The following is a 23801-nucleotide window of genomic DNA, read 5'->3' as shown; positions in this document are numbered from 1 at the left end:
ACTACACAATATATTCACAACTCACACCAGATACAAAGCCGAAGAAATCCACCGGAGACACAAAATACAGGCAGAAAATCCAAGGGGAAAAAAAAAACAGAAACAGGAAAGACCACCGTGGCTCCATGTCCTGATGCTTCATAGATCAGAAAAACAAAACTCCCCCCACGCGGAAAAAAAAAAGAAACGCCGTCAAAAAATCAAAAGGAGAAACAAAGCGCACAAGAAAACAGGCAAGAAAATGACAAAAATAGCCAACGCGGCCAAAAAGAAAAGATCAAGGTCATTATTAGGATGTATGTATGTATAGAGAGCATAACAGAATCAATGACCACTGCGGGCCAAGTCGAACGAGCGGGGGGTATCAGAAGGGCCGGGAAGTTGCAAGAAAGAAGACGAGGCAGAAGAAGCGAGATTGCTGTCCAGGCTGCCAGACGAGTGCATAGAGACGCCGCCGTATTGAGCGGGGGGAGGACCAACATTGGGACCGACGGCGCCGACGGCAATCTGCTCTTTGAGAGCCCGGTACTCGGCGAGTTGGGTTTGGAGCTGCTGCATCACTTCGCCAATGGGGACGGCGTGGTCTTGGAGAGTATTGCCTGACTTGAAGGGACGCATCATGTGTCGCAGAGAGAGTGTGTTGATGGTGACCTAAGAGAGATCGATCTGTTAGAAACGAGAACCAAGTAAAGGATAGTTGAGAGGTACGAACTTCAATACGAGTAACCTGCTGGTCAACCAGGCTCAGGACCGTTGAGTCATTCAGCTCGCCTCCGTACTTTTTAACCGTGTTGAAGAGAGCGACATTTGGCTCCCGCAGTCGCGCTTCACCGGGGTTCTCCAGAGCGCCGCAGATGCGTTCAAGACGAAGCGTAACCTCCCAAAGGCGCCAAATCGCCTCAGTTCGAATCTCCAGTTGCGTGTTCCGGCTCAGGAACGCCTCGGGACCTTCCTTGTCTTGCTCTTCCTCCAATGTGGTTAAGCGACCGGCAAGCGAATGAGGGAAGACAAGGTAAAGTGGCTCAGGATTTTCCAGGCCCTTCAACTTGCGCTCGCCCTGGTCCTTGATGACGAAACCCTGACTGTTGAGCTGCTGCAGCTCGCGGCGGATATGGTGACCAAGGCTATCGCCACGGGGATGGCTGTCAGTCGAACTGGTAGATGCAGAACGTTCGCTACCAGCGAAGAACTCAAGGTTGCGATGGACGTCGCTCATGAAGTCTGACGAGACAAAGATCTGTCCTCCGTCGGCAACAGCGGAAATTCGAGACGCCCGATTCACCATGGGACCGAAGTAATCCATACGGTTGGTGACGGGATCTTTCTCACAGACAGGCTCGCCCCAATGGCCACCCATGCGGACGGATAACCCACGGAAGATGACGTTGTTTTCCATGTCATACACAACCCGACACTGCGGTTGTTCCAGAATCTCCGTCGGCCATTCGGCCTCGAGGAGCTGATTCTGGCAATTAAAACACCAGAGCAAGGCAGCGGTAGTGGTTGCGAAGGCCACCATGAAGGCGTCACCTTCTGTCTTGACCTCGTAACCACCGATGATCCCAAGTTGTCGGCGCAAGATATCATTATGAATCTGGATGGCAGAGCGCATTGCATCTGGACACATCTCCCACAGGCCCGTTGACTTTTTGATGTCAGTGAAGATGATAGCCAGTTCGCCGGTCGGGGCATCGACATAGTCGAAACGAGCCAGCCTAGAATCACCTGGGTAATCACGAGTCTTCTTGGTGCGCTTGGTGCTTGGAATGATCTGCTCTTCGGGGAACGCAGATGGGCCGAGCTGCATACTGGGACGCAACCACTTCTTCTGTCGCTTTTGAAGCTCTCCGACACCAAGGATCATCACCATGAGTTTATTGGTGGCACCAAAAGAGATGGCCAGATCCCGCAGTTTTTGAGAAGCGATCATCAAATCCGGGTGTTCGCCCCGTGTGATATCGACCACCAACTCAGGTGACACGTAATCCCACAGTTCCTTCGAAGCCAAGACAATCATTTCATCTTGCTCGGTTAGGGTGGCGTGCATGGTGCTAGGAGCTGCAATGACGGCAGGCATCATGGGGAAGTGCCCAAAGCACCGCGACACAGTAAGAATATCATTGAGCTTGCCGTTGCGAGATACGAATCCTCCCGCAGCGCGAATGCGCGCTCGCTCATTGTCCTCGGCAGGGTCATGGTTCTGCGTTAAGTAACGCAGAGAACCATTCGATTTCACGAGAATAGCCTGAGCATCACCCACATTCGCGGCATACAGATCCATATTGTTCAGATACAACACGGTCGCAACACCTCCTGACTGGATGTCGTCCTGATTGAGCATCTTCGCTGCATTCGACCCACGCTGGTACTGCCTGACCTCGCGGTCATCAATAGACCGGTAGGCAGACCCCGCCATGTTTTTGTTCAGCGCCAAAAACGTCCGCCGGAGTGCGTCAAGCGGCGTCTCATCTTGTTCTGGCTGGAGCCTCTTCAGCTCATAGGAGAATGTTGAGGTAAAGTTCTCGTGCAGGTACTTCGCGACTCGGGAGCCGTCACTGGACAAAGTCTGGCCATCGAACATACCCATCAGGGTTTCCACATTATCCGGTCTCAAACGGGGGACGATCATGTCAATAATGGATAGATGCTCGGTCCGCCCAAGCGTGTCAGCCATTCCATAGGCGAGCGACCCAGCCAGCGAGGCCGAAGTTCTCACACGGCGGTCTTCTGTCTCCTCCGGGATCGTTGGAATCGTGAGAGTCACGTCCATCAACCCCAAAACGCGAAGATGAGTTAAGGAGTTGAAGTCGGTCAAATCAGCACCACTGCTGACTGGAGGCCCCAAAGAGGCTATGTTGGGTTTGATTTCCAGGCGTTTGTTGCCGGAGAAATTCAGGTATTTGAGGTTTCGGTTCCAATTCCAATTCCAGTCATAGGGCCAGTTCGACACGTTGTACTTCAATCCGTTGCTCCCCACGTCCAAAATAGAGAGCTTGCTGACCTTGCAGAGCTCTGCCGGAAGAACTTGAAATCGATTGGCGTTGATGTGGAGGACTTTAAGATTGCTTCCCTCTTCCAAATCGTCGGATGGGAGCGAAGTAAGCTCATTGCCCGAGAGGTAGAGCTCTGAAAGGAAGGGCCATCGCTTGAGGAGACCCTGGGGCAACTCGGTCAATTCATTGTAGGAAAGATTGACAATGCGCAGCTCTGGTATTAAGGACAGTTCACGGAAAACGTCGTCCTCGAGTCGATTATCAGCAAGGAAGAGGCTTCGAAGAGATCCCGCAAAGGTCATTGCCACATGTTGAGAAAAGTTTGAATCCTTCCGAGAAGCGGAGCTAACTTCAGTAGCTGATCGCGACGCCGTAGACACCTTTCGTCCGCCTGGATGTGATGGTGTGATCGAGGGGTTTCGATAAGAGTCGCTTGGTGATCCGGAGCTTGTGACACCGGTTGACGTTTGACTAGGGCGGCGAAACTCGGGTTCGTCGAGCGGGCCAAGTTCCTCATAATTGGGGATCTCTGAAATGCCTGGGGTGTTCATAGGTGTAGTGGATGGTTCACCAGGGAACTGAGGAACCGGTGCACCATGCTTTGGAAAGCTGGACAGAAGATTAGAAGAGACGTTGAGAGTTTCCAGCTTGGCGCAATGCCAGATCTCCGACGGCAAGGAAGTCAAGTTACATTCTCTCAAATTGAGATACTTGAGCTCCGCGAGGCATCCAATAGTGATGGGTAAGGAGGAAAGGGGGTTCTTGATGACGCTGAAATGTTCCAGTCGCCGGAGTTTGCCGATCAGTGTTGAAACCGACGACAGATGGTTTTTGTCAAGAACGAGCTTTGTGACATTCGGCAAGTTCTCGAACATGGTATCCCGGACCTGCGAGAGCTTGGCAGAGGCGACGTTGAGTGAGGTCAGCGTTGGCATCGGAGCATCGATATCGAATTGGGTCAGGGGACAGTGATCCATGTGCAGGCTGCGCAACTTTGGGAAGGCACCACGGAAGCGCGAGATGAGATTGTGGCCGAAAAACAGTTGTTCGAGGCGTGGCAGGCGAGAGAGGTGATCGATATTAGTGATCTCGTTAAAACGTCCGTCAATTTCCCGGAGATTGGCGAGATTTCCGAAAGACTCGTCAAGGGCTCCTCTCAGGTTGTTGTTCGTCATCCAAATCCGCTCGAGGGTAGTCAAACGACCAATATTAGGAAGCTTTTCGATACTGTTGAAGCTGAAGTCGAGATCGACGAGACTCTTCAGTTTGCACAGAAACTCGGGGAAGACCTTGAACCCATTCGATGACATGTTCAGGCTTCTCAGAGACTGGAAGTTCGCAAAATAGCTGGGCAGTTTTGTTAATCGGTTATTCGCCATTTTGATGCTGACGAGACCCGTAAGTTGGTCGAGGTTCGCATGATCCAATTGCTCCAAGCGATTGTTCGACACATCCAGGTAGGTCAGCCGGCTAGCGAGACTGAAACTCGCGGGAAGACGCAACGCCTCGTTCCCAATGAATTTGATCTCCCGCAGGTTGATGCAGCTTTGAATGAAGTCCTTGGGCACGTCCAACGACAAGTTCCGTGAGAGATTCAGTGAGATAATTTCCGAGGCCTTCTTGTACAGGGTGATTGGAATCGTGACCAGACTCCGCCCTTGCAAGTCCACATGGCTGAACTTTTGCATCTTATTAAACCCCGGGTCACTCTCAAGGCTAGTGTAGCCGCTGAGCTTGGTCGGTAAGAAGATAAAACGACAGAGGTAGCTGTGGTCTTCACGACCAATGTCCTCAATGTGATCTTTCTCGGTGTAACCGACTTGCTCGAGGAGCTGCTTCTGCATCAAAATGGGGCGCTCTTTGTGGTCAAGTTGTCGCGAAAGATCATTTGTCCGCAGGACAATCTCGTAGTTGTTGAGATGATCTTGCAGAAACGATTTGCGACCAAGCATGAGCAGTATCTCTGAAACACTCGCATTCACCCCAGCAGATAGCGTTGCAAAAGTTGAATCAATCCGGAAGACTCGTATAAAGTAAGAGGTTCCATCGCGGTCGCGAAGCCCAGAAGTAGGCTTTGGAACTGCTCCTGGGGCTTCCAGAACAAGATCGTGATGCCTTTTGACATGCCAACTCTCGGGGGCGTTCCAATTCCCCGGTCCTGAAGAATCGGGCCTCATCGCATCTTCGTGAGGGGTGACTGTCCCGTCTGGCCCAGTCGGTATATGTCCTTGGGAAGTCGTGCGAACGATGTCCTGCATATCGCCGAGGTCGGTGTCAAGCGTCCAAACGTGTTTGCCTTCTTCCTGGGCCCGTTCATCCTTGGGACCATGAAGGTCCCCGGCCAGATTGCTGAAACCCCGACGGTTGCGAAACTTGCCCGGTCCAATACCAAGACCTTTCCCAGATTCTTTCTTTCGGTCCGAGTCTCCCGAGTCCTCGATGCTGCCTTGCCTGCCTCGTCGAGCTGGAGAGCTGTCCCGTTTTGATTTGTCGTGGGGCTTGTTGGACCCTGGCAGATGATGTCGGATTTTGTGCAAAAGACTCCGCTTGTGCGGCGGACCCCCAGGAGAGTTATGAGCGCCGTCGCGAAAAATAGCACTCTGTACGCTGGGGGTTGGGCTCGTTGACCGACCGCCGAGGGTCGTGGACGAGCTCATGGCCGTCGACGAGTTTAGATAGGTCTCATTGAATGGCCGTAAACTAAGAGACGTGTCATCTCGGCCGTTGCCGGTTTGAGATTGGTATCCGGCGAGATCCCCGGCAAGGGTCGGCTTTTCCTCTTTGCTTCGGGAATAGCGATGGCCATTATGCGCCCTGCGACTTGAGTCTCTGCGGGAAGAGCTGTCTGTTTCCTGTGGAGCGAGTCGCTGGCCGTCGGGGCCGATGGGTACTTGTCGCACGGGCGCTTCTCCGTACTGAGGAATATCATTGAAGCTTTGATACACCCACGGAGCGACGTCACTCGAAGGAAACGGGCCCTTGGCGCGTGGCCGAGACTGGCGCTGCGACGACCCTCCCTCCGAACTTTCTGATCCGTGACGTGAACTGTCCGAGTTGGCTCGTTCACGCGCCTTTAACTGATCGACCGGACCCCCGCGCCTGGTCTGGGAACCTTCCTCGGGCTCCGGTCGATGTTCACCAGGAGAGGAGTACTCATCACCAAAAAAGCCCTGCAATTTTTTCTTGCGAAGCTTCTGGCCAATGCTGGACCTTGACCCTTGGCTGCTCACCGTGGTTGCACTTGCGACAGACGGTCTTCGATGTTCCCCGTTGTAATCCAACTCGGCTGGTTCGCTGGATATCGTGCGACCAGTTGCGGGGCGAAATGTAGCTGACGCAGGGGACGGCTCGTGCTCGGAAAAATCATTATAAAACGTACCGGGGCCATCCGATGCGCCTGTGCCGGGGGCTGTAGCCCATGGGGCAATCGACTCCAAGTCATCCGGGTCGGGGCGAGACGGGTTGAGGGGCTGGGGTCGGGGGCTCGACGAGGACGACTGGGACGGATTATCTTCGTTGCCTAAGACCGCCAAAGCTTTGCGATGGTTGCTTAAGCCAGAGCTTTTGCGCTTCTCAACGGGAGAGTTATCCGGGGAGCTCCATGACCACATGGAGGTTCCCCAGTCGATCTTGGGGGGCTGCGACGCGTCAGGCCTGGAAGAGGAGAAGGTAATTTAGCATCATTGCAGTCACAAGGCAGGGCCGGTACTGAACAGAACCATCCCTCGGCTCTTTGGAACAGGAGTCCTTACTTATCCATGCTCAAGCGACCCGGGAACGGGTCAGCGAGACCATTGGAAGGCTGTTGGTTTTGAGCTCGACGTGGATCCTCGTTCCGGACGGTCTTTTGGGATACCAGACTGCTGTTTCCAGAGCTCTCGGAGCCCTGTCGCCGGTCGGGTTGCTCGCGGTCCCGCACTGGCATGGCCACAGACTCGGCCGAAACCCGCCGCGCCGACCTGGATCAAGTGGCGACCTGAGTGTGTCGGGAAGCCGAGTCGTGTACCATCAATACTCCCGCAGTATGATCAGAGGCGCATCGAGGACGGGGAGGGAAGAGTTGTGAGGGGTTGAGGTCGCGGGTTTTCGGGGACGCCACCGTGCGGAGGCTGACTCGGTGACGTGGGCAGTAGCAGCGGTGCAGGATGGAGATCGGATCCCGCAGTGTGATGCGCAGAAATCCGGAAGCTAAAGGAAGGAAGTTGAGGGGTTCTAGCGTCGGGCGCTGCAGAAGTGTGAATGATGCATTCGATCGGAAAGCGGTCGCAGTCGAAGAAAAGGGTGGGGGATGGGAGACTGACGAGCAACACTCTTGGAAGCCGTGGAAGCCGTGGAACTCTGGAACTCTGGAACTCTTGGGAAAGATGAACAGAGAGAGGATCAGGGAAAAAGAAACAAGAGGTTATTTCTGAAACGGGCTTCCAGTTTCGCGGGTTTATGGGGAGTTTTGGGGCAAATATGGTCCGTGAGGTTGTCCGTGCTTTTGGGGTGGAGCTCTGGGCATTTCGATACTTTTTTTGCCTTGGCGCCTTGCGTCTTAGATGTGTGAGATCGGGGATGGGCAACAAAGAGAATCCCTGTTTCTGGATCGATTTCAAGTGGTCTGACCCTTGTCGCAGTATGTTGCTTTGAGTGGGATGTTTCATCTTTCTTTTGTTTTGTATACATATATTTAAAATGTGGAATAGCTGCTGTCTAGGCTATGATAATGTCTCGGAAATAATATATCCCCAGACCAAGAACCAAGTCGCCATATAGGAATATCACAAAGACCGACTCCGAACGCCTGCGCTGTGGACTTGAGATGACACAAAGAACTTGAAGTGATGGAGGGTATCGAGCTGCTTCCCCGTAAACAAAGTGAAAATAAAACAGAATAAAATAACACCAGGTCATCCTAAACAAACCCTTCCAGCTCGGGATATACCTTGATAGTGTCGGCAATGATTTCAGCCCAGAGCTTCTCGGTGTATTCTTTGCCAGCTGGCTCGCCGAGGAATGGTGCACCGCTGCTGACCATCAGTCTGGGGCATCAAGTTAAAAGCCTCGTTGGACAGGAAACCCACCGATCCATCTTGCCATTCTGGACAAATTTGCCATGGCTTTCTTGCCCAGCGACAATAGCGGCGCGGATAATTACCCGGCCACCCTCCTGGATAGTGCGAGCCTTGAGTTTGAAGAAAATATACATTCCCGGCTTGAGCCACAGCGGGAGGTTGCGCAGAATGTCGGTGGCCACCAAGCCCGGACAGACGTTATTCACGATGACCTCGGAAGGAAGTAGAACGGTCGCCAGGCGTTGCACAAAGGCATTGATGACCAGCTTGCTGTTTTGGTAGCGCCGCCGTCCCCGACAAGCCTTGGGGTCGTCATGGTGGCCCAGCACACTTTCGCTTGTAGCGATGGGGGTTCCTTGCAGACTATGCTGGTGGTGACTATAAGATCCGACAAATGTAACGCGCGTGGGGGATCCACGGGTTGCTGCAGTGGCCCGCAGCAGGGACAGAAGACCCAAGACTATGAGAAAGTGGGTATAGCAATTGACTGTGGGAGGGTTAATTCCACAACAAGAAAGCAGAAAATCAATATGGTTGACTTATAATAACCGGATGGACGCACCTTGCATGATTCTCTCATGACCGCTTTTACTCGTCTGATATTGGAAGAAAGTGACGCCGCCATTGCACAGGAGTAGATCAAGTTCTGGCACATCGTGCTTGACTCTGCGCACAAATCGCATCCCAGATTCATAGTCGTCGAGGTCCAGATCAAAGAATTCCACCCTCGCAATTGGGTTATTCGTATTGACCTCGGGATCGGCCAACAGCGCTGCAATGGCAGCCCTGCCCTTGGCAGGAGAGCGAGTGGTGATGATTACGCGCGACGCTTTGAAGACTAAGGATTGGCGTGCAACCTCGAACCCCAATCCCGAATTCCCCCGGTCACAATCACCGTCTTGCCCGCGAGATTTGTGTTCGGGGGGATCGGGAGGACGGGCTTTCGCATGGTGAACAGCTCGGGGTGAGAGGACGGGAGGGTTGGGTGTGTGGACCAACAATTTTGCAATTCTCTCCGGAGTGAAAAAAAAAAAAAATGGAAATTGGAAGAATCAAATGAGGGTCGATGTTTTATGGACACCGTGGCAGAGCATGATGGCAAAGGGTTGAGTCAGACGAAGGATCGAGGCTCTCTGATCAACCCCCGAAATGGGCTGGTTGACTTGGACCCGCAACACCTGTTCGCCTCATCTCAAGTGATGAACAAAAAATATATACGATGTGATTGATAGTCTACAGCGAATGATCCTAGATTGGTATTTTAAACTAAAGACTGTAACAAACAGCCAGTTGCTTGCCCAGTCCCAGATGGGTATGATTCTTGAATCCGCTAGCTAACAGCAATTCTATAGATAACCCTGGAAAAACCAGCAAAGACAGTGTTTGAGTGGGGGAGATCTCGAGTCCCGAGAGATGCTGTGTCGCGTCCGATCTGTGCATGGAGGATGCCGTGTAATGGGCTCTGGAAAGCCCCGAACGGGAACTGCTTTGCAGCTTCGAGAAGATCATGTTCTTCCATTCATTCCTTCTGGATGCGCCCGCAGTTGAATTGACGCCAGCACCTCTGCCGACCCAATCGTACGGTCAGTCATCGGGCAACCATGTGGCCATGGTGATCTGCCATGCATCGACATGGGGATCGACTTTGTTCAATCAACCGGGCGACTGTGAGCAAAGCTCTGGAAAAATACTGGATCTGGTGTCCCCGGCCAAGACGTGGCTTGTCGATGAATCCCCGTTCGTTCCAGGTCACCCCAGCCAAAAAAAAAGAGAGGAGTGAATGTTTCAGGGGTAAAAAAAAAGATGTCTGTCATGTGAGCGCATCCAAAACCAGGCTGCTCAGGTGTGCCCGGATGTGCCCAGAATAGAATTGTGTTGTCTAGAGGTCAAAACCGAGGAGGCTGGGGGGCGGGGCTCCACTGGTGATCGCAGTGTGTTGACAACTTTTGATCGAGTTCGCAGAACAATATCAAAATCTGAAGAGAATGAGAATAAACCAATAAATAGTACTATTTCAGTTAAATACTTAACAGTGTGTATATTAAAGATAGAAGTATACTAAGTGACTGTAGTATACTATGGCGCCCAATGACAGTGGGCGGGTCCCACGGAGCCCAATTGGGAAGGCACGAAACGGAGGAGGTTGGCGCCTTCTTTTTTCTTTTCTTTTCTTGCTCTTTTCCTCTTTTCCTCTTTTCGTCTTTTCTTTTTCTCTCCTCCTTCTTCTCGTCTCATTCTTCCATCTGCTCTGTATTCCATTCCCGTATATTCTTCATATCGCAACTTTACCGCATTTCTTTCTTCAGCAACTATGCGATTCGGCTTCGGCCTGGCCTTGGGCCTCTTGTCGTCGACTGGCCTGGTTGCGGCCCAGACGTACACCGACTGCAACCCAATGGAGAAATGTAAGAGAACATCATCCGGGTGTCGTGCATCTCGCTAACTTCCCCCAGCCTGCCCGGCGGATCCTGCCTTTGGCAAGTCCGATCATACCTTTGACTTCACCAAGGGGGGCTCGACGGATTTCAAAGCCACCGGGAACATTGATTACGATGACAACAACGGTGCGGCTTTCACCATTGCCAAGCAGGGCGATGGGCCCCTGATCCAGTCCGGCTGGTACATCATGTTCGGCAAGGTCGAGTTCACCATCAAGGCAGCACCCGGCAAGGGGATTGTCAGCAGTGCCGTTTTGCAGTCTGATACTCTCGATGAGATTGACTGGGAATGGCTGGGTGGCAACAATGCCCAGGTGCAGAGCAACTACTTCGGCAAAGGAGACACCAGTTCCTACAGCCGTGGCGCGTACCATGACGACACTGGAAACCACGATGACTTTCACACTTACTCAATTGACTGGACCAGTACCCAGCTTGTGTGGTCCATCAACGGTAAAACTGTCCGTGTTCTCACCCCGGAGACTGCGGACGCCAACAAGTACCCCCAGACCCCGATGATGATCAAGGTCGGGTCATGGGCGGGCGGGGATCCCAATAATGCCCAGGGCACAATTGGTGAGTGAAAAAGAATATCAAAAGAAATCCTCGGCGGTGGCTAACTGTCAACGCAGATTGGGCTGGTGGCGAGGTGGACTACAGCCAAGGACCCTTCACCATGTATCTGAAGTCGATGACGGTCACCGACTACTCCACCGGATCTTCATACAGCTACGGCGACAAATCGGGCTCATGGGAGTCGATCAAGGCCAAGGACGGCAAGATCAATGGAAACAGTGCTGCCGAGCCCAAGTCGACCGAGTCTGCACCCACCGTGACGGAAACCGCCGATAGTATGCCCATGCCCTGGAGTGGCACACACAAAGAGACTTCGAGCTGGGTCACTCCCAATGTCTGGCCCTGGGTTCCCACCGGCTCGCCGACGGCCACTTCCATGGACTGGGAGTCTAGCTCTCATCGCATTCAGCCGCCTAGCGGGGGCTCAATGAGTGAGCCCACCCCTACATCTTTTTGCAGCACCCCCCTGGCCTCAATCGCTAAGACCGGAATCTCTTCACAGTCTTCCTCCCGCTCTACCTCAGCACGTTCGGCTTCCTCCTCGGCTGTCTTCTCCCGTTCTGGCATTGAGTCGCCGTGGAGAAACACTACTCGCCTGACGACCAGCACCACTTCGGAAGCCACCCAGGCTACGGCCGACCTAGCCGGCACTTTCACCATGGAGGCGAGCTCTACAAGTTCCACGGCCCGTGTGGCACCTTCGGCTGCCAGTGGGGGTAGCATCAACGAACTTTCATTCGTTGGGGCTTTCTGGGCACTTCTCTGCAGTGTTTTTGCTTTGCTGTGATGTCGCATCTTTGTTTACTTGTATTTTTATTGATGACCAGACGGGCAGGACACGGCGTGTTACTCCTTGGACATGACGGCGCATGAGCAATGACTTTTTATGGCCTGCGATGATACAGGGCCACAGCATATTGGCGCTTATGACTTTTTTTTCTTTCTCTTTCTTGTGAATGGTATATTCTTACGATGGACATGCACAGTGGGGCTTTCCTCGGGTGTTCGCGAGAGTGCTCGAACGGCCACTTTTGTTCCTGCATTGATCCTTGGCGGTGACATTGAACAAATTATGAAGAAACGAGGATCACTGAATTTCTCTATGTAGCATCGGCCTGTGATTGGTATCTACCAGTTGTAATTGTATACCTAGATATAGTCTGTGGATGTCAACACGTCACGGTGACTGGCACCAACAGCCTCACCGAAGATTGGGGTCGGCTCAAGCAAAGAAACACCCTACACACCATTAGCTCTTTCTTAGTTCCATGCAACTCTCCAATTCAGATCCCTTCAGACCCACCATGTCCCCTCCATTGTCCAGCTACAACGCCCGCAAAACCGGCGAGCCCTGCACCAAGGACTTCCGCATCTACCTGGCAACAGGCGACGAGCTGATCTCGCCCTGGCACGGTGTGCCGCTATTTCCATCGGCGGCCAAGCCTCATGTGGTCAGCATGCTGGTGCAGATCCCGCGGTGGAGCAACGTCAGGCTGGAGGTGGGTCGAGTACACCACGCCTGTGGAGAAGCGGATATCAGACGTGATGATCGCTGACCGGGATCCACTGTGCATTATCTCGCATGGGATGCGGACATCAATCACCATATTCCTTCCTTGGGCCATTGGATTACAATGATTTTGTGACCCTTTTTCCTTTCTGGTTTGGACATTGACTGATACTTTTCTGTGGCATGCAGATCGCCAAAGAGGAGTTCTTGACTCCTATCCGCCAGGCCATTCAGAATGACCATCTCCAGTATATCCCTAATATCTTTCCGCATAAGGGATATCCCTGGAACTATGGCTGTCTTCCTCAGGTAAGATATTTTTTTCTCCTCTGCAACATCCTTGAATTACCATTCAAAAGAAACATTACATCCTCTAACAATAACCACTGACAATACTCAATAGACATGGCAAGACCCCAACCTCCCAGACCCCCACACCCAAGTCCCCGGCGACGGCGGCCCGCTAGATGTATGCGAGCTTGCCGGCGCAGTCGAGAAACCGGGGATCATCAAGCAGGTGAAGGTGCTGGGTGCCTTTGCCGTGCTGGATAACGGGCAGACGGACTGGAAGGTGATTGTGGTAGATGTGGCGAGCCCGCTCACAGCGATGCTGCATGGTATCGAAGATGTTGAGACGCATATGCCGGGGTATTTGGCGACGATGAAGGAGTGGTTTCGGGTTTATAAGATTCCCGAGGGGAAGGGGGAGAATGTTGTGGCGTTTGGGGGGGGAGTTGAAGGGGAGGGAGTGAGTATTTTCCTTTTCCTATATTGTTGGTCTCTGGCGTGTTGGGTTGAATGCAAGCTGATTATATCTATCAGTTTCACGCTGGCCCTTATCACCAGGTGCCACGGCAGCTGGAAGAAAATCCTGGCAGAACCTGGTATGGAGACCAAGGTGTCAATGTGAGTTATATCCTTTTCACTGATATTTAATTGTATTGTGTTTGGCATTTGCTAATCCCAAACTGACAGGTCCGATATTGACATCAAAGACATCAATCTCGCCCGACAGCTCCAAGACGAATCACACAGCGACAGACTGCAGCTGGCAGACCGGACAGAAGTGGAGAAATACCACTTCCTCTCGCCGAATTGGCCGCTCGCAGCATCGTGCCCGAACCGGGCTATGGAGGTTTAGGCATGTCGTGCTTTTCTGTTGCTTCTACTTGCTCTCTATTCTTTAAAAAACCGGCGATAATGAACGGGATTTCAACGAATTAAGAGTTCGATGAAAATAGATCTATTATTAACTCAGCTGAAATGATCCCCAATAACTCCTCTCCCATCTTCGCGTATTTCTCTGCAGTTCTACAGCGTCCGATCCGACTTGCCCGGCTTCCGGCCTACTAAGATCGCCGGATGATTGGGATTATCGTGCTCGAAACTAGAATTGTATAAGTTAGTGAAATGCCAGGTATTGATTATATGAAATAATGGTTCATACCCCAAAACAGCCACACCTCCCGGCTCGAAAATGAGCCGCATATGCCCGGCCATCAACGACGACCCGACCCAGCGCAGCGCCAGCGCAGCCAGAACATGGCCATGCCCGACGCAGACAATATCCTGCGCCTGCTGGCTGCGGGCGCCTTCAATTTGCCCGCTTGGCCAGGTGGTTGAGCTTTTCTCGATGAAGGATTTGATTTCTTGGATGAGCGAGTCCAGGCGATCGCTGACCTGCTTGGGAGACCTAGTTTAAAAAAAAAAAAACTTGTTAGCCAAAGGATTGGAGGACCAGGGAAAAAGAACAGAGAGCGAGAAAAGAAAAGATATACATACTCCCCCCAGGGCATCCATCCCTCCAGATATTCCATTCCTGCCTTTCCTGCTCCTGTGCCTGTTTCTGGCGCAGTTGGTGGATATCCCTCAGCGTCAAACCCTCATAATCGCCGTAATCCCATTCCTGGAGACAGGGTGTCACCTGGATGTTAGGCTCCGCCGTCTCGACTCGCATTTTGGACCCAGTCGTCTCGCGGGAATTGCTCTCGCGGTCGTAGAAGTGCTGATGATTGTGGATGCCGAGTTCGAGCAGCTCGACCGTACGACGGGCGCTGCATCGGGGCGAGCAGTATCTATACCAAACAAGCAGCTTATTATCGGTATATGGACTGATCGAAGACAATGCGAATATAAGGGGGCGGTTGGGGTTCTGTGATAGAAGAAACATACACCCTCGCCACGTTTTGAGGATCAATCAGAGCATCTGGGCCCACGAGAAACTGCTGGATCCGGTCCACCTCTCTCTCGCCGGTCTTGGAGAGTGGCACTTCGGTGCGACTGTTGTGCTTGCCGCCTACTATCCAGTCCGTTTCGCCGTGGCGGACGAGGAAGATGCGAGCCGAGGCCGATGCCATTTGCTAAGAAGAAAAAAAAATAGAAGCAACAGAATGAGAATAGGGCTTGGAGATAAGATCCCTCGACGAGAGCCGAAGTAGTTCAATCACTAGAAACAGCCACGCTGCGACGCTGGCTGGGTAATATGTCGGGTGAGCGAAGATTTCTCTTGGGTGAATGTCGACGGTATTTCGGCGAGTGATTTCACCCGCGCATCATTATGGGGTTGCGTCATGGCGCTGTTGTGTTGGCAGAAGAACTAACTGTACATACCTAATGTTGAGGTCAGTATGGTGGGAGCGACTGACAAGATGCGGAACATTATTCCTCTCCACAGGACCATCAGCTGATTTCCCATTTTTGGACTGAATACATAGTACTGGTGGTGCATTAAGCCAAAATAAAATGATTTTATGATGTGTGGAGAGCAATCGTTCAATGAAGAGTATAACACCGTTCACTGCCTCCTTGAAACTCCGACTATGGCCTCGTGATTGAAGTTGTGAGCCCAGCAAGCACAGACTGGATTACGTCTCGGGCGACCCGATTGCTGTCGCGTAGGGCTATGCAATGGTTATTATCACTGCAGAAACTATAGACTCTCTGTCATGTGCCAGTGGGAGTTTTCGACTGGTAGATGCTGTACTCAGTTTTCGAGTGCAACCCGAGTAGACAGACAGAGTGCCTTGAGTTGAATGGTATGAGTGATACAAGGGAAATGAGTACACGGTACAAATACTACAGCATAAACCGCATGGAACTACTGCTGTTTTGACGGAAAACGAGGAAATCCCTAATTTCCTGAGTGGTGGGCGCGGTTGATGCAGGTCGGTCTCGAATAGAATTACGTCGTTTGTGTTCGAGAGGCTATGCCACTGTCGAAACCATGCAAGCCAAGTCTCATGGGCAATTTGAGGACTGCATAAGACAAAGGAGGGAGCTACGTACCAAAAGGGGGGAAAATGATACTGGAGCGATACTCCCATTTACATACTTTTCCCCCTTGTTCATGGGGCACTGTTCAGAGTAAAAGTAAAATAACACTTTTTGGCTTGTTTATTTTCCAGAATACCCTGTCAGACTGGGTTCTGTAATACTACGTGCTTCCGGTGCAATGGCCCTAGCAGCCGCTTGATTCCCATCCAGGGCGTGTTGATTGGACTGTCCAACCCGCTATACAAAAACACATCATAGACCCAACCCCCAAATGTACAGCCCAGGAACGGTGCAACCATGGGGATCTGACCAAAGATATAAATCAGCACAAATAACAGTATGCATGAGCACCAAAAGACAGAAAAAACATACCCAGAAGTAATAATTGCCCGCTTTCCATACCTCACTTCCATACCCCAGCATGTACGACACCAGCCGGGGCCCAAAGTCGCGTGCCAAGTTAATGGCATACCCGGTCTCCCACCCAAAACAAGCACCAATACCAAAAATCACAAAGAACAGAGCCAGGGGCGTCAGTGGCCCTGCGCCGAAATTAACATCATCCTTGAGAGCAAAGATCATGAACATCAGCACGGCACTAGCCAGAAACTCTGAAAAGAACTGGCCCGTTTTGGTCATGAACTCAGCCGGGTATGTGCAAAAGATCCCCGCTGTTGCTGTCGTCGAGTACCCCGGCACAGTGCGAATGCCCGGCCCGCCCTCGAAGACATCGATGGCGGATTTGTAGTTCCCGTAGACGATGGCGGCACCACACATGGCACCGAGGAGCTGGGCCAGTGCATAAACAGGCAGCTTGCGCCAGGGAAAGCCACGAAATACACAGTTGGCAAAGGTCACGGCGGGGTTGATGTGTGCTCCAGAGGTGCCGCTAGCATAGACCCCGAGCATGACGCCTAGCCTGAAGAAAATGGACTGGTCATTAGGCAGAGGACAGAGGCATAACAGCACAGATAAAACACACTCACCCCCAGCCCCAAGATATCGACTGATAGTCGCCTTTCTGGCCGTGGTTGAGCAGCACCTGGGCGACCACCCCGTCGCCAAACAGAATGAGGATCATGGTCCCGAAGAGCTCGGAGAAGGCATCGCGGCAGTATTCCCTCAACTTGAACCAAGACAGTGGCTGTGGAGTGGACGGAGCGTCTTCAGTCTCTAAGGTAATATCGTGCAGAGATGGTTCATGTTTGGTCCCGAGACACGTGGAAGCACACCCACTATTCTGGCTGCCCGGTGGTCCCATCTCCTTGGGTGTGATTGACATCATATTGATCGAGTCCGGCTGCCAGGAGGCCATGAAAAGGACCTGACTGGAGGTATGAATTGCCTCCCGAGACATATAAAGGACAGGCGATGACCACAGCGAGGTCTTCAACCGGATATATCAGTGAGTGGTAACCAGATGCCGCCGTGTAACCCTTGTCCACCCGATTTTGCGCCGCTTCTCTTTTCCAGAAACAGGCAGTGGGATTGGATAATGCAGGGTCCTCGGAAGAGACGGTGCCTTTCCCCTCTCTCTGTCAAAAGGCGCGTGTTCTCGCTTGCAGGGAGCAGCTTGCTTGACACAAAGCCGGAAAAGCCCGAGAATGAAGCCAAGATGTGCCCAGAGTGCCAGACTGCCCCAGATGCTCAGACTGGATGGAGTCCCCTTTTTCTCTTGCGAGAGCAATATGACCAGACCTTTTCTTGATTCCCTTGGCTCATAGTGGTGGTTTCGTTTGCATCAAAGAAAAAGCGTGTTTGAGCTGGGGCAGACGGAAAACACCGGCCCATTCTTCTTCTTTTTTTATTCCCTGCCCAAAACTGTCTAAAGTGTCACCGCAATTTCCTCATGGTGTCCATCCCGTAAGACCGCCATTTGGGAATGGGCACTGGCAGCAGACAGAGAAGCTTTCATGGCTTCTGTTACTCGCTGTCAGACTGTCGGGAAACTCTCCACATCCACAGACCCGACTGCAGTTTCTAGAAGCTCAAGTCGTGCAACCTCGAACCTGGGGGAGGTTATTGCGGAGAGAAAGCTGGCAGGAGGACAGGCGTCATGGTGGAGAGAAGAGGATTGGTGGCCCTCAATCTGTGCGATGATATCCAGCGCTGACGGTAGCAGTTTTCGTGTCTTGTGGTTACGCCTATCGACGCGGCGATGGCACACCTGGCTCTTCGTGTGACCACCAGCCATATATTTGTAGCGTCGCCAGGGTCATGGTAGACGGGAGAGTGGGAAATTGTGTACTGGACTTTGTGTCGGTCAAGGGCAGAGATGGGAAACGGAAGATTGTGGTTTTCCACGGCGAATCTCTCGGTTACCGCCGCAGCAACCAGATTCACCGACAACCAAGGACCAGCCAAGAAGGTGCAGGGTTTTGATTCCAACCAGACTCGATTGCAATTTCGACTGGGAGTAGTTGAGAAGCCGACATCTCGTACGCACTGCTGGCTCCTGGGGACATGACGATCCCGGGATATAGACTCTTCGCACATATGTCAGATCGATCGCATTCGGGTGGAGTCGTGTCAACCCTCCACTGGCAGGCGTGCACTTGGCGCTAGAGCCCTTCGTCAACGCAGCCGAGTCGTCCGTCAGCGTCCACGCAATGTCACGCCGGCATTAGTTGACGCGCTAAGCAAATGAGCGGGTCGACGGTGGGGGACCGTTCGGCAACGATGATGCGACGTGGTCACACAATGGGGTTCTTCTGAAGAGGGAGCCTCCTGTCTGTTGAGAGAGGTCGGCAAAAGCCCCAAACATATCGATATACTCTTTTGATACTCAAACATGCATACAGGGAAGGCTGCTACTTTGCTGCGAGTCGAATAGCTTCAAAAAAGTGAATGCAACACCAAGTATAAAATCCCCTCGAGTCGCCATAGCCTCAAAGCAAGGTGCATTGGCCCAGTCTCTTCCAAGCCCTCCGCGAGATGCTCACTCCTGGTCCTCTGGATCGGGCCCGGGGAAATCCCACCAATCTTCCCATGTCTTCTGCTCCCCCGCGCGGGAGGATGGTGTCACGGCGTGATATTTAAGACAACACGGAGGGTTCCCCTGACCTCGATGCACTGCGCAGGTAGTTGTTGCTACTTTCTTTTCATTTTTTTCTTGATCTCTACTTTTGGTCTTTCTTTCCTTCCTCTCTGTATCCTACTCGATGAACCAATAAACTGTTAAACCTGTGTTCTGTTTACCGCGAGGAGACCTCAGCGTAAAGCCATGCAGCCCTCCGAGATCTTTGTGGGATCCATCGACCAAGGAACGACCAGTACCAGGTTCCTCATCTTCAACCGTGACGGTGAGCCGGTAGCCTCACACCAGGTGGAGTTCCGTCAGATATACCCGCATCCGGGGTAAGTATAGGACTACAGGACCTATCATCATACAATAAAAATCTTACATCCTGACTATCTCTGGTAAACAGCTGGCACGAACACGACCCACTTGAGCTGGTCAGCTCCGTGGAAACATGCATTGGCGAAGCCGTCAAGCAATTCGAAGACAGCGGATACACCCGTTCAAGCATCAAAGCCGTCGGAATCACGAACCAGCGCGAAACAACAGTGGTATGGGACCACGAAACCGGCGAACCCCTCCACAATGCCATTGTCTGGACAGACACGCGCTCGCAGTCCATCGTGGCCGAGCTGAAATGCAAACCGGGGGTATCGCAGCTCCAGGGAATCTGTGGCCTGCCGCTAGCGACATACTCCTCCGCCACGAAGCTGCTCTGGATGCTGGCGCATGTGCCCAAAGTGAAGGAGGTGTATGAACGGGGCACCTTGGCGTTTGGGACTGTCGATGCCTGGCTCGTATATCGTTTGAACGGTGGCGCGCGCGCCAACGTCTTTGTCTCGGATTCGACAAACGCCTCGCGCACGATGTTTGTCAATCTGGAGTCGTTGCAATACGATGATACTCTCCTGGAATTTTTTGGGATCAGGGGCAAGATCCATCTCCCGGCTATTGTTCCCTCGTCAGACGCCAAAGCGTACGGCGCTATTGCCTCGGGGGCCCTGGCTGAAGTTCCGATCATGGGATGTCTGGGGGATCAGTCGTCTGCTCTGGTTGGGCAGAAGGGATTTTCGCCTGGAATGGCGAAGAATACGTATGGCACGGGGTGCTTCCTGCTTTACAACGTCGGCGAGAAACCCGTTTTCTCGACGCATGGCCTGCTAGCCACGGTGGCATACAATTTTGGTGGCAAGGCTGTCTATGCGCTGGAGGGCAGTATTGCCGTTGCAGGGTCAGGGGTTATGTTCCTGCAGAATAACTTGGACTTCTTCCAAGAGCCCAAGGAGGTCAACGATCTCGCTCTTTCTGTGGAGGACAATGGCGGATGTGTCTTCGTGACTGCGTTCAGTGGCCTCTTTGCACCCTACTGGATTGACGATGCAAAAGGAACTATATGTACTTCCCACTCTAATTCAACCCCCCAGCCCCCTCTCTCTGGCAAATCTAATAGCTTCATTGGCAGTTGGCATCACTCAATACACCCAGAAAGGTCATATCGCGCGCGCAACATTGGAAGCAACCTGTTTCCAAACTAAAGCAATCCTCGACGCAATGGAGAAAGACAGCGGCCACGCGCTATCCGAACTAGCCGTCGACGGGGGCATGAGCAACTCGGAGTTGGCAATGCAGGTATGGAGTATTAAACCCTGCTCAAAAGTCAAATGTAGCTAACACCAATCTTTTATAGACACAAGCAGATCTCATCTCAATCCCCGTTTACCGACCAGGGATGCGCGAAACCACCGCGCTCGGCGCCGCGATCGCAGCAGGTCTCGCCGTCGGATTATGGAGGAACTTCGCCGAACTGCGAGACATCAACCGATCCGGCGGAGCCGTCTTCGAGCCCCGGATCACGCGCGAGGAGAGCGCATCAAAGTTCAGGGAGTGGGAGAAGGCTGTGCGGATGAGCAAGGGCTGGGTTGATTCTGGGCTTGCGCAAGAAGAGAAAAGAGACTCGCCGACTAATGGGCCGGCTACTTCATTACCCGAGAGTCGTGGAGCTTCCACGCTCAAAGCTGTCAGGCATCTGGACCAGATGCCCTTGGTGTCCGAGGTTGTCAAAAATGGTCACGCCGCCGCGACGACGGTGAAAGTGATAGCGCAGGCGTCGAATGGAGACGGCGAGTTCCCGCCGGCCAAGATGCCGATGATAAGTATTTCGGGGGAGCTGGATGGTGCTGATGAAGAGGATTTGTTTCTGGAGCTTCGCAAGGTGGAGATCCTGCAGAAGCTAAAGAAGCTGCAAAAGCTCAAGTTGAGCTACTACTGATGTATTATTGCTGGTGATGTGGCCTTTCCCGGTGTTGAGGGTTATGAGATTCATATAATGATGTCTCCGAGTTACTTCTCAGGCCTTTGAAATAACTCCAAGTCTATGTATCATCAGCGAAGGTAACAATTAATCGTAGAGTGAGCAGTTCATTGGTCTCATATACATAGGGCGGCCTCGCAAGACATCACGTTCAGAATTCAAGCTCAAACCCACCATAAAAAAATCATATCCAATTCAATTTTCCCTTAGACAGCACCTTCTGTAGAGGCTTTCCGCGCGGCATCTTCACCATCCTTGACAAAGACACAGTTCAACTCGGAGCCCGGGCTGAGCGTAACCTCGAACCTCAACACAGGGTCTTCGACCTTATCCTTCCCACTGACCGGCAATGCAACGATGCGCTCATACGCCTGCAAAATGCGAATAATGGTATACCCCATCTCGATGGTCGCAAACTGCTGCCCAATACAGATACGCGGACCACCATTGAAGGGAATAAAATGCCAGGGACGCGGCTGCCAGCCGGCAACCCAGCGTTCGGGGATCCATTTCCCGGGATCAAGGTAGTTCTTCGAGTCGGGACCGTCATAGAGATCCGGATCGCGTTGCATTAGCATGGTCGAGTAGATGATACGCGAGTTTGCGCGCACACCGACGGGAGTCAGACCGTCTGGGCCACCGCCGCGAGGGAGGGTAGTATCGCGCAGCGAGTAGCGCACGTTGAATGGTACGACGGGGTAGACGCGCATGGTTTCGTTGATCACAGCGTTGAGGTATTTCATTTCCTTGAGGTCGACGTAGCTCGGCCTTTGCGCATCTGCGCCAACTCCTAGTCGAGAATGGATCTCTTCGCGCAGCTTGGCTACTACTTCTGGGTGGCGGGACAGCTCAAACAAACAGAAGGACAGGGTGCCGGCGGTTGTATCGCGACCCGCCAGTAGAACTGCAACGAGCTGGTCACGCAGAACCCGGGGGTCGCGCGTGAAGCGCGCCAGGGCATCCAAGAATGTCTCGCGCTTCGACAGCTTCTGATCGAGCTCGGCGGTCGAAAGCGATAGCACGGTTTCGATGTACGGCTGGATAAAATCATCCATGACCTTCAGGTTCCGGCGGAAGTCCGTCCGCGACATGAACACATTAAAAACGCTTGGTGGGACAAACTCGATTAGCTCAAGCTTTTGAAGCCGATGGCGACAAAGCGTCTGCGTCGCCCAAGATCCCAGGAATATGCTTACCCGAACCGGAACAGCTCAGCCTGGCGCTGCTGCACGAATCTAAAAGCCTCAGCAAAGTTCGTCGCCGGGTTCTCGAGACTGTCAGTCCCATGGCCGAGCAGGTAGTCAGTGGCGGCATCGAGGGTGTAGCGGAAGAAGAGCGACCCGACATCGACCACCTTGCTGCCAGTCGCCGACCGACTCCCGCCGAGGAGAGGGATGAGTTTCTGGACATGCTTCTCGAAGATCTCGGTGTCGACGATGCGCTCGCGCACAAACATGGGCCGGATGAGCTGGCGCGAGCGTGACCACAACTCGCCGTCGGTGGCAAAGATGCTGTCGCCGAGGAACTCTTTCCACTCGCGATGGAAGGGCTCACCCTTGCCGTAGTCGGCAAACTGCCCTGTGAGTAGCGCCTTGATGTTCTCCGGGTCGGTGGTCAGGATGATCCGAGACGAGATACCCGCGTCGAGCTCTGCAGTCTTCACATTGCTGAGTCCTCCGGCGCCGGCGATAGAATGCTGCCAAAATTCAAGGTCCCGGCTTTCCAGGTTGGCCTGGTGGCCTTTGGAGATGAAGTCGAGAGCTGTACATCATTGTCAACATTGTTTTATTTCGCACAAGACTGAACAACATACCATATGGGAGTCGGAACGAGATCTTCGGGGCTCTGGCACCGAGTCGCGCAATTTGAGTAGACACCTGAATCTTGCGCAACACACACACCAGGGAGAGGAGTGCCAGGAGCCATAAAGACACCTGGCCGGGCGTCATCCCAGCGAGCAGGTCTTCAATCATGTTGACCAGACTGATACACAAATATCGATTCTGTCTGTGTGCAGTCGGGTGCTCAATCAACGTGGGACATTTACAGCAGGTCTGAAGAAGGAGAGAATGCCAGCGAGAGACTTGAATATGGTCGACTTGAGGTATACACCTCTCGTGACGTGGGTTTTAACAATCGGAACGACCATCCCTCCGGCTCCCCCAGAAACACCCTCGCGACCAGTGATGTTTGTGCGGATGAGCTCCATCGAGGCATTCTTGCGAGCCCCGCTTGGGTATGACTTCATTTGCTGGGCCTCCACTTTCTGTATCCGAGATCCACCTCTGCCTTGGTGATTGTGATTCTTTTGTGACTACTGTGATGCCCAGTATTTCTGCGCAGTGTCCCTTGGAACCCGCAGATCCCGACTCCGATATATTTCTGGTCTACTGTGTATCTCGAATACCCTCACTGTCGCCTATACCGCCAGTGTTGACATTCCGGGGAAGAGGTCTTGTGGTAGCCGGGGAACCTCGGTTGCGGTGCATATGATTGTGTTGGCACGTATAGTGCATTCACCTTGTGCATAGACTAGCATGCCTCGATGATCGACATTCATAAATATCTCTTCTGCTTGGCACCGTTGACCAACTACTATTAGTCACGATACATTGATTGATCGT

The 23801-nt window shown here is 52.7% G+C and overlaps 8 protein-coding genes across 8 annotated transcripts; 3 read left to right on the top strand and 5 right to left on the bottom strand.

Annotated features, from left to right (window-relative positions):
• Window positions 1-324: 324 nt before the first annotated feature.
• Window positions 325-6918, bottom strand: acyA (adenylate cyclase acyA; the record flags this gene model as incomplete). The annotated part of the gene is made up of 3 exons (XM_056653279.1): window positions 325-651; window positions 713-6647; window positions 6746-6918. 3 exons carry the CDS (start codon window positions 6916-6918, stop codon window positions 325-327), a joined length of 6435 nt encoding a protein of 2144 aa, XP_056514346.1.
• Window positions 6919-7890: 972 nt separating this feature from the next.
• NUU61_002696 (uncharacterized protein) lies at window positions 7891-8999 on the bottom strand (the record flags this gene model as incomplete). The annotated part of the gene is made up of 4 exons (XM_056653278.1): window positions 7891-8017; window positions 8060-8510; window positions 8613-8907; window positions 8946-8999. 4 exons carry the CDS (start codon window positions 8997-8999, stop codon window positions 7891-7893), a joined length of 927 nt encoding a protein of 308 aa, XP_056514345.1.
• Window positions 9000-10361: 1362 nt separating this feature from the next.
• On the top strand, window positions 10362-11851 carry NUU61_002695 (glycoside hydrolase family 16 protein; the record flags this gene model as incomplete). Its single annotated transcript, XM_056653277.1, has 3 exons — window positions 10362-10455; window positions 10504-11064; window positions 11121-11851. 3 exons carry the CDS (start codon window positions 10362-10364, stop codon window positions 11849-11851), a joined length of 1386 nt encoding a protein of 461 aa, XP_056514344.1.
• Window positions 11852-12368: 517 nt separating this feature from the next.
• On the top strand, window positions 12369-13715 carry NUU61_002694 (putative inorganic diphosphatase; the record flags this gene model as incomplete). The annotated part of the gene is made up of 5 exons (XM_056653276.1): window positions 12369-12563; window positions 12764-12883; window positions 12978-13322; window positions 13380-13480; window positions 13550-13715. The coding sequence occupies 5 exons, from the start codon at window positions 12369-12371 to the stop codon at window positions 13713-13715; spliced, it is 927 nt and encodes a 308-aa protein (XP_056514343.1).
• A 170-nt stretch (window positions 13716-13885) lies between these two features.
• On the bottom strand, window positions 13886-14931 carry NUU61_002693 (phosphoglycerate mutase family protein; the record flags this gene model as incomplete). Its single annotated transcript, XM_056653275.1, has 3 exons — window positions 13886-14267; window positions 14353-14649; window positions 14747-14931. 3 exons carry the CDS (start codon window positions 14929-14931, stop codon window positions 13886-13888), a joined length of 864 nt encoding a protein of 287 aa, XP_056514342.1.
• Window positions 14932-15987: 1056 nt separating this feature from the next.
• Window positions 15988-17162, bottom strand: NUU61_002692 (MIP/aquaporin family protein; the record flags this gene model as incomplete). Its single annotated transcript, XM_056653274.1, has 3 exons — window positions 15988-16152; window positions 16220-16766; window positions 16834-17162. 3 exons carry the CDS (start codon window positions 17160-17162, stop codon window positions 15988-15990), a joined length of 1041 nt encoding a protein of 346 aa, XP_056514341.1.
• A 1890-nt stretch (window positions 17163-19052) lies between these two features.
• NUU61_002691 (glycerol kinase) lies at window positions 19053-21135 on the top strand (the record flags this gene model as incomplete). Its single annotated transcript, XM_056653273.1, has 4 exons — window positions 19053-19204; window positions 19276-20261; window positions 20329-20495; window positions 20554-21135. Coding segments are annotated over 4 exons (1887 nt in total), but the record flags the coding sequence as incomplete, so codon positions are not given.
• Window positions 21136-21383: 248 nt separating this feature from the next.
• Window positions 21384-23150, bottom strand: NUU61_002690 (cytochrome P450; the record flags this gene model as incomplete). Its single annotated transcript, XM_056653272.1, has 3 exons — window positions 21384-22284; window positions 22374-22938; window positions 22991-23150. 3 exons carry the CDS (start codon window positions 23148-23150, stop codon window positions 21384-21386), a joined length of 1626 nt encoding a protein of 541 aa, XP_056514339.1.
• Between the last annotated feature and the right edge of the window lie 651 nt (window positions 23151-23801).

Source organism: Penicillium alfredii, assembly GCF_028826965.1.
Source record: "Penicillium alfredii strain IBT 34128 chromosome Unknown utg000004l_segment0_segment0, whole genome shotgun sequence".
Lineage (NCBI taxonomy): Eukaryota > Fungi > Ascomycota > Eurotiomycetes > Eurotiales > Aspergillaceae > Penicillium > Penicillium alfredii.
The sequence above is the reverse complement of the archived record's forward strand: the minus strand, read 5'-3'. Positions and strand labels throughout refer to the sequence as shown.